General features: G+C 49.6%; 1 protein-coding gene and 1 non-coding gene across 4 annotated transcripts; one reads left to right on the forward strand and one right to left on the reverse strand.

The window, feature by feature from the left end:
* Positions 1-116: 116 nt before the first annotated feature.
* On the reverse strand, positions 117-4,444 carry LOC123149858 (delta(24)-sterol reductase). 3 transcript variants are annotated; one of them, XM_044569625.1, is made up of 3 exons: positions 4,316-4,444; positions 1,105-2,362; positions 117-756 (listed from the first exon to the last, which is right to left on the reverse strand). In XM_044569625.1, exons 2-3 carry the CDS (start codon positions 2,344-2,346, stop codon positions 313-315), a joined length of 1,686 nt encoding a protein of 561 aa, XP_044425560.1. In that variant the 5' UTR covers positions 2,347-2,362; positions 4,316-4,444; the 3' UTR covers positions 117-312. The 3 variants fall into 3 exon arrangements, with proteins under 3 accessions (XP_044425560.1, XP_044425559.1, XP_044425558.1); XM_044569624.1 differs by lacking the exon at positions 4,316-4,444 and adding an exon at positions 3,820-4,038; XM_044569623.1 differs by lacking the exon at positions 4,316-4,444 and adding an exon at positions 3,820-3,995 and having other exon boundaries at positions 1,105-2,359.
* Positions 4,445-8,188: 3,744 nt separating this feature from the next.
* On the forward strand, positions 8,189-8,260 carry TRNAP-AGG (transfer RNA proline (anticodon AGG)). Its single transcript has one exon. It is a non-coding gene; the product is annotated as a tRNA-Pro (tRNA).
* The last annotated feature ends 1,008 nt before the right edge of the window (positions 8,261-9,268 follow it).

Genomic DNA, 9,268 nt, shown 5'->3' on the forward strand with positions numbered 1-9,268 from the left:
GAGTGGGAACAGTGGCAGAGCGCTGTGTGAAGATCACATACAGCACGTACTAGTGGAAAGAAGATGCATGACAGAAGAAGATCACATACAGTTGCAACATGGGTGCTAGCTCGAGCTCAAGTTCTAACAACCAATTCCACAGATTAAAAACGGGGCAAATCCAACAATGACACTGCTACACACAAAGTGTCACGAACCTCACCAAAGTTGCAACGCTACACGACCCGTCCATCAAGTTCTACTTATTAATAATCATAACCAAGCAAAGCAAAAGCGAATTAATTCATCCAGAGTTCCGAACGAACTGACGGCCTAGGCCTCGTCGGCGTAGGCGGGCTCGAGGATGGCGGCCTCGGCCTCCTGCACCTCCTTCTCCGACTTGCGCCCCTTCTTGCTCTTGTAGTAGACGCTCATGAAGGTGCCCACGGCGCCGTACTTGTGCCGGCAGTGCTCGTAGTGCGACGCGTCGAACATGCGCCAGAAGTCCTTCTCGTTCAGCTCCGTCACCGCGTACTGCGGCTGGTAGCTGTGGTTCTCGATCAGCCACTGCTCCAGCCGCTTCACCGACTCCGCCCCGTCGAACTCCTCCCCGCGGAAGATGCACGCCGGCGTGTAGTACACCCCCACGTCCGTGAACATCTGCGCGTAGCTCGTGTCCCCCTGCCGCTGCTGGTGCTCGAACCCCGGCTCCGGGTAGATCATCGTCTTCACCGGCAGCTTGAACAGCCGGTGAGGGCACAGCCACAGCGGGTACACCTGTTATGTCATAAGCATTATCATGAGAATGAACACCAAACAGAACGTTCTTCTTTCTTTCTTTCTTTCAGACTAATTTTTAGCAGCAATATTATACTTTGTATCGACATTCAAGCAGCAATATTAGTTACCTGCTGGATGAACAATCAGAGCAAGCAACAACTACACAATGACAATGCAGTTGGTAAATGCGCAGAAATTCACAGCTCCTGCAGCCTAGCATACTCGATGCACATATCTACTGAAATGAATGCTAAGTAGCCCAAAAAAGGGAAGATGAATTCCTAGCTAAAAGACTTGATGCAAGCATATCTGCATGAATGTTAGGCAGAAGAGGAACATTTTTACCTCCATCTCGTGGTGGACGAACTCGAGGGCGTCTCCAACCTTGTACAGGGGCACCAGCATGTCCTGGATGACATGGTTGTCATGGTAGTAGTTCCTGATGGCGTCGCCCTGGGTGGCCTTGAGCAGGGACACCTTGGGGGGCATCAGCCAGCCGAAGAGGAACCTGAACCAGAACTGGTCGCCGAAGGGCAGGATGAGCTTCCCCTCCCAGTAGAGGCACCGGGTGTGCCTGTGGTAGTACTCCCTCGTCGGGATGTACTCCACGAACTCGCCCCTCTTCAGCGCCGTCTGCGCGTGCTGGTAGAACCATGGCTTGAACCACCACCCCACGCTGTTGATCTTGTTGCCCTTCTTCTTGGCCTCCTCCTTGGACGCGTACACGCCGGTCATCATCACGCCCTCCGTCGCGCTGTACACCATCCCCTCCACGAAGTCGGGGACCTTTGCAGGGTCGCCGTCCCTCGGCGCGACGGCGTCGGCGTACGCCTGCGCCACCTCCTTCAGAGGGCCCTTCACAGGGGTGTAGGTGAGCCTCATGTACTCCTTGATGGGGATGAGCTTGATCTCGGCTGAGACAAGGAACCCGAGAGTTCCCTGCGACCAGGGCACGCCGGAGAAGAGGTCGGAGTACTCGTTGTCCTTGGTGGCTCGGACGACCCGGCCGTCGGCCAGGACGATCTCCAGCGCGACAACCGTGTCGGAGAAGAGCCCGTAGATGTGAGAGCTCCCCTCGATGCCGTAGCCGTTGATGAGGCCGCCGACGGTGAGGTCGTCGAGCTCCGCCACCACGGCGAGGGAGAGGTTCATGGGGCAGGTGGCCCTGGATATCTGGCCCATGTTGACGAGCGGCTCGACCTTGGCGACCATCCTCTCGGCGTCGATCTCGAGGATGTTCCTGAAGGCGGAGAGGTCGACCTCGAAGTGCCTGACGCGCTTGTAGTCCACGTTGCGCATGCCGACGGCGATCCACGGCTTCCTGGCCGTGCAGACGAGGCCGTCCTTCTTGGGGTTGCGCTGCTTGAGCCGCTTCACGACCTTCTGCACGTTGTCCTCGTGCTCCTTCTGCCGCTTCTTCTCGGACTTCATGGCGGACCACATGTCGCCCAGGTAGATGTTGAAGTAGATGAGCGCCGAGGCCGGAAGCACCACGAAGATGACGAGGATCCATCGGAACTGCACCAGGTAGTCCACCAGAACCTTCTTCCTCTTTGGTCGCACCAGCGGCGTCTGCAGGTCCGCCATGGCTGGAGGCTGACTTCTGAAATGAAAAGAGTAGTAGAAAGAGATGTTAGCCGAGCCATGATTGATGATATAACAGTAACAGGAGGTATATCAGGGAGAAAGAATATACACAGTAAAGGTGATAAATAACAAAAGCAGCAGTACTAGTATATTCTCATGACTGCCAGGACACAAGGATCCCAATTCCATTTTTACCATGTAGTACAGTTTAAAAGTGAAGCATATCAGGAAGAAATAATTATACACAGGCAAGGCTGAAAAGAAGAACAGAACTGTAGCATTGCCATGGCCCCAAAGACATACTCCCTCTGTAAAGGAATATAAGAGCATTTAGATCACTAAAGTAGTGATCTAAACACTCTTATATTTGTTTACGGAGGGAGTACTGTATATTGACCAAGGGCTGTATCAGTAAGACTCTTTATCCATCCCAATTCCATTTTGAATTTTCAACTGTCATATAATGTTAAGAAATTAAGTGAAAATGGTGCAGCAACATGGATGAGCATATCCTATTATTATGCAAACAGATGCTGTCACGGACAGGGGCAATGCAGCTGCCAGGCCGTTGGACATGATCACATCAGTACTGTTAGCTGAGCCATGATGGTATATATAAGAGTAACAGGGAAGCATATACTAGCTAGGGTTAAACTGTAAACAGCAAAGGCAAAACATAACAAAAGCAGAGTAGCCCCTTTCTCATGGCTTGGTTGCCAAGATGCATCCATCTGTATCCTATTTGTAATCGCCACATGATGTTAGGTGAAAATGATGCAGTGACATCTAACACGGAGCATATTCTTTGCACAAAGTGGATCAACATGTTAAGAGGGTGACAGGCACTATCATTCACAGGCAGAGCAACCTAGTAGTTTAGCCAGATTTGTGCAGCTGCGAGGCACATGCAAGAAACGTACTCCTACTATATATGGCACTGCAAGAACTTATACGGACGGATCTAGATCCGCGGGAAACTCATGCCAAAATTAGTAATCCTATGGCAGGTAATAACATGGTAGGAAGGGGGGAACGTTGACCGAAGATTTTCGCAAGAGCTGTATTCACGAAAAAAGAAAAAGGAAAAGAAAAGAATCCAACTGCCTGCCTGCCTAAAGTGGCACGACCTAGAATCCCGGTGCAGGAGGGACAGATCTGCCTGTATTCCGGCTGAGGATTTGACACCAGGGTGAACAAAGAGTCTAATCGTCTCAACAGCAACAAGAACAAGAACCTAGATAGAATCCTGCTCCTGCCCAGGAGTTGGTGGATCCGGCGGAGGAAAGCTTGGCCGAAACGCACGCAGGAACGCGGGGTGCGGCTTTGCCCGGCGGAGCAGGCGGCGAGAAGGAAAAGGAAGAGAAACAGCAAAAGAATCAGGCTTTGTGGGTGTGTGCGCGCGGGCGGGAGTGGCGGATCCGCCCACGAACAGCTTGCGACAATCAATCGATCAATCGAGGCGGAGCTGCTTACCAGGAGGGAAGGAGGAGGAGGAGGAGGAGGTGAGGAGAGCAGAGCAGAGCAGATCCCCCGCTCCAAGGGAAGGCGCTCGGCTGGGGACTGTTGGCAGTAGTAGTATTTGGAGCGTGGGTTTGGGAGAGATGAGGTTTTGGGGTAGGTGGGGGGGTGCGCATTTACTCCCGTGCCCCTCACTCCATTTGGCGTCTTCTATTCTACTGCCAGTAGTAGAACAAGCAACGCCTGACGAAACTGCCCTTACTAGAGCCGGAGGGAAGCGTACGGACATTTGTGGATGAACCTAGTCGGAACACCGGATCCATACTCCCACTCATCTACCGTCTCTCTGTATGCGGGCGGAGAAAACAGAGGAGGGAGGCAAGGAAGAAAAATTGCACAAGGAACACAAGAGAGTAGCACTGGTAGCCAGGAGATCAAGTGCATTGCATAACTGAAGACGAAGAGTAATTTAACTGAAGAATAAGAAGAAGAAGAAGAAGTTGAAACCAACCTGGCTGGGTCCGGTCCGGGGCGGAGGGAAGCGTGGAGCGAGCTGCGAATGCCGGGGCTTTTAAACGGGCGGGCTACAGGGCTACTGGAGACCAACAGATCGGAATCGGAATCAGATCATGGGGCCGCATGTGGATGTGGGTACACACATGCATGCAGATGCCATCTCGATCCATCCATCCGTCCTGCACCACCCTGCTCAATTATTGCTCCTCCTACGCTACTAAAAACAAAATAAGGCGTTTGAATTTGAACTGGGCCCAATCTCGCTGTCCTTCTTCTGTTACACTTAGTACATATTCCATTTCTTTTTCAGTTGGGGATATGATGGATTCGCACGCCGGCGAGTCGGACTTAATCGGCCCATCCTTTTTGCAAAAGACACCACTACTCGAAGCTGTTGGAAACACGTACTACTCTCTCCGTTTCGAATTATTTGTCTTGGATTTGTCTATCTACATACGGATGTATCTAGACTACCAATTAAGGTGAAATAAAACGCACAAGCAGAGACAAATGGCGACGCTTTTATTATTACCAACAAAAAAAGGCGGGCAAGCGGCTATCGGACGGACGGGACAACCGCCCGCGCGAGCGTGAAGCCCCGCTCAGCTCCGTTGGCACCACACGCGTCCGAGTTTTGTTTCCGCATACATGTACCTTTCGACCCGGACTTCAAACACGGCGCAGCCCCTGCCCATTTTTTCCCTTTTGGTTTTGGATTTTTCAATCGCTTGCGTCTTTTGAATCAGAAGCTTAAATTAACTTTCATTTGCATATTCGTGTTCGTGTTTGTGGCAACCCCAAAGTCGTGAATCCATCTTCATATTGTGCTCCGTTGGATCGGGTTGGACACGCACACTGAGGCCTATTTTGGTTCATAGGATAGAAATGTTATAGGAATAAAAAAAATCATAGTAAGTGAGATGACATGTATCTCAATTCCTACAGAGAAAGAGGTGTCATTTGATGTATATGATAGGAATTTTTGCCTTGAGTCTTGGCTAATATTTTTTTCCTTTAAAATGTGAAGGATTGATTTCTATCCTACGTAGAAATAAGAATCCAATCCTACAAACCAAAGAGATTTAAAAGAAATTTTTCTATACAAATCATATTCTATAGAAATTCTATGAGATTCCTACGAACCAGAGGCCCGAGAATGGACAAACGACGACGTTGCAATACGTGCAAGTGGAGCAGATCGAGGGTGTGGGACCGCCACGTCGGGTGCGTGCCTCCTCCGCTCCGTTGGCACACGTGCATGCCCGGCGCATGGATGCCTCGCGTCTCCAAAAAATCACCTCATCTCATCTTTGGCACGATGAGATATTTTGGATCGCATCTCAAGGTTTGGTTCTTCTCGTCTCATCTCATCTGGCACGATGGAGATGCCGGCGCGCGTGGGTGGGTACGACCCGATCCGGCGGTCGGACCACGGCGAGATCGACGGCCGGCCTGATCTGCCGCATCAACTGAGGGATGCACGGGCCCGGCCCCGACGGAAAGCGGCAGCCATCGTACACCACGGCCGCGGCAGCATGGCCACTGCCCGAAACCACTGTTTTCAGAGAGTTTTTATTTAACACAATACAGACGTAAGCGCTCATATACACGCGCATACACTCACATTTATGAACGCACACACGCACATCCTATCTCTATGAACACCTTTCGATAGATTGAGCCGGCATATCATCTTAAAATTTACGAAGTCACCGTAAGCATCTCGTCATCGACGGAAACGTCTCCTCCCACTAAATGTGCATCGCCGGAAATCCTGAAATAAATTTAGTAATAAATGCGAGCGGCAAGATTTGAACCTTGGTGAGAGAGTTGAGCGGAAGATGACCCCGTACAAAACTGTGAGAGCATGGGACTTGACAAATCCGGTCCCTTAAACATCCACGTCCGCAGACGCTGACCGATCATGCCTCAAATTAGCTACTCTGCATCCCATATTTCAACCCCTGGATCAATACAAAGCATGCAAAAAGAAAAATCCTATGTACTACATACTATCCTAGCTAATCTTCATCGTCGCAGATGTCCACGACGTCGGCCGCCCCCCGGATGGACGGGAGCGTAGGAGGGCTCCGGCTCCTCCTCCTGCTCTCATCCACGTAGGCGAACATCTCCTCCTCCCCCGGCGTGCTGCGCCTCCATCTCCTGCCGGCGACTCCGCATCCGACTCCAACCGGAGGGAATTGAGGATGGCCTTATGCTCCGCTTGGAGATCAGCATCCCCGGCGTCCCCCACATCATCCTCCGGCTCCCCCTCCTCTTCAACCTCATCGTCCTTCTCTGGATCCACTGCATCCGGCGGCGATCCGGACTTCGCGTCTTGCCCGGATCTGCTCAAGAAGCTGCAGTTGACGCTCCGGCGTTACAAATGGGTGTCCCCTTATCCAGCGGTGTGGGGGCATGGCTACTAATGGCGACAGACGGGGAGTAAAAAGTGGCAGCGGACGGACGGAGAAAAATGTGGAGGATAGGGTTTCTATGCCGACGGTCAGCTTAAATTGCCGGACCAGGCACTACGCGGCTCTGGCCCGCCGGAGGGGCGCCACGGGCCGATATCGACCGATGAAGTAAACGAGCTTCAAACCATCGGGTTTCCAGACGATTCCGCGTGGGACCTCAACATCAGTCCGACGTGGCGGGCTCCCCCATATCTACACCATACTCGGGCTCGGTATGAGGGGTGTCGGTCAGTTCAGGCGTTTGAGACCCGTTTCAAACACCAGATTGGGTCAAAATTTCGTGATCGGTTAGTGATGGGCTGATGGCCCGGTGGGACGATGTTCAAAATTTCTGGCAGAGATCGTATTGTGCTCAGCATTTATTCACCAAAGGGGGGATTTTGGCCGCTAGCTAGCTAGCTAGCTAGCATGTGTTTATTTATTTATTTTTCCTTGGCGGAGAGCAGCAGAGGAAGCGGATCCGATGGGGGAGCGAGCGGATGGCACATGCATCGATCTGTATCATGACAAAACATGCTTGCGCCTGCAGGGATACAAACGAAACGGAAACACCAACACACCGATAAAAGAAAAAACACCAACACACCTGTACTGCATACTTATACGGTGATAACAGAGTAAACATAACCTGCATTTGATCAAACAGGAACAAATTAGAAGTGCTATGCGCATGGCATGTGACGGTCGACATGGGTCAGATTCAGAGATCGCTACCTGCTACTACTTGTGCTACTTAATTACAAGAGCTAGCTGTTAATCGGTTCGTAGGCACTCCTGCTACTTGTTTAAGCCCCCTGCGTGGGGCGCGAGCCGATCCATCCATCCAAATTGCGTTTCGTCGTGCATGCTTAGATAGTGGATCGGCATCTAGCTAAGCTCCGGCCGGGCGGCCGTCGGTTGATGGGACCGATGCGATCATGCATCTGCGTACCTCAAAGGACAACCTAAAGCTAGAGCCAGCTGATCCATCCATCCAGTTTGCCAGAAAGCTGTTATCACGTGCATAAGATTTGGTTGGATTGGATCTTTTATTTTGATATTATTACAAGTGGGAGAATGCGGTAAATGGAACACAAGGATAAAAAAGATGGGCCAAATCAGACGTATGTACTCTCTGAACAAGAGTGATTTATAACCTCAACAGTAACTTAGTTACAAACATTCCTGAAGAATCAACATTACCTCCTGAACTTTTTCTGAACTTGTCTGTCGTTCACTGGAGAGCATACCGCCAATGCCGTGCATGCATGCTCACGTGATGGCCAGATCGACAAGAGAGTAGTTGACTCCATCTCTGATTCAGATCGTCTTGCAATTAGTGCTCACGTGCACCCATGTATTTATTCTAGTAGCTGAATAACAGAGATTGTTTAGGAAAACCAAACATCCAAGGGCATTTGGTCTAGTGGTATGATTCTCGCTTAGGGTGCGAGAGGTCCCGAGTTCAATTCTCGGAATGCCCCTCTTTATTTTTTTCTCTTTATTCTTTTTTACCATTTTTACATATGGTAGATCTTTTTCCACCCATCTTTTGAATATATTCGAATTACATGTAACGAAAATTAGTATGTGCAAAATGATATTAAATTCAAATATTCTTACCCGTCATGGCTCTCCCACCAACAAATGCCGGCGACACTTAGAAAACAAATCTTAATATTCTTTACTTTATATTTTTTAATGAAAAGGCCAATGACCGCAAAATATCTATTCAAGTTAGTGTACCTACTGGTTCTAAAAAAAAGGAGTGTATCTACTATGAAGATAATCGGCTCACAGTCTGTCTCTTTCTTAAGAGCAACACGTACACCACACACATCGACATGGATATATGACTGGGATCGGTCTTTCAGGCTCGATCCCACACAAAATTCCCTTTTTAAAGAGCCTTTTCCTCTCAACTATACATACCTCATCATTGTCTCACCAAGTCACACTTTCACTTCCAACCGAGTTAAAACACCAACACGATGTAGACATCTCCTGCTCTACATCTACGAATCACAACAGATCGACATAAGCAGTAGTTGTTTGAGAGCAAGATGGACAAATAGAAAAGGACATCAAATAATCTTATAGGGTGTCGATTGAGTGAGACTATCACAAAAAAGATCTACCATATTTGACGTTCACATTTGACGTTCTGGTTTTGGTTAAACCTTGGCTTTCCACTCAATATGCAACTGCTATGTACCACCCAAGGTTTTTTTTATTCCGATACCCTTCTTTTCTGTCGGTAGGGACCGAAAGAGCCGTTTCCAAAAAATCTTGAAAATTGTGATATTCACCGTTTCAAAAGTTCAAACAAATTCCGCATTCATTTGTGGCCCTATTAGCTGCAAAAAATGCGCCTGGTCATGCTGTCAGTGCAGCTCGTCTCTTCACACGGGTTACCGGTTCAAATTCTTTATGTACCTAGTTTTAGTGCAGCTCGTCTCTTCACACAGGTCACCGGTTCAAATTCTATCATG

This window comes from Triticum aestivum, chromosome 7A (assembly GCF_018294505.1).
Source record: "Triticum aestivum cultivar Chinese Spring chromosome 7A, IWGSC CS RefSeq v2.1, whole genome shotgun sequence".
NCBI classification, from domain to species: domain Eukaryota; kingdom Viridiplantae; phylum Streptophyta; class Magnoliopsida; order Poales; family Poaceae; genus Triticum; species Triticum aestivum.

What these genes read in the sequence shown, in the direction of transcription:
- LOC123149858 (XM_044569623.1), bottom strand. Translation starts at nt 3,980, where the DNA reads ATGCGCACCCCCCCACCTACCCCAAAACCTCATCTCTCCCAAACCCAC. An exon ending in CTCCTCCTCCTTCCCTCCTG is followed by an intron (nt 2,360 to 3,819) that starts GTAAGCAGCTCC and finishes TCATTTCAGAAG; the next exon opens with TCAGCCTCCAGCCATGGCGG. An exon ending in TCGTCCACCACGAGATGGAG is followed by an intron (nt 757 to 1,104) that starts GTAAAAATGTTC and finishes ATGACATAACAG; the next exon opens with GTGTACCCGCTGTGGCTGTG.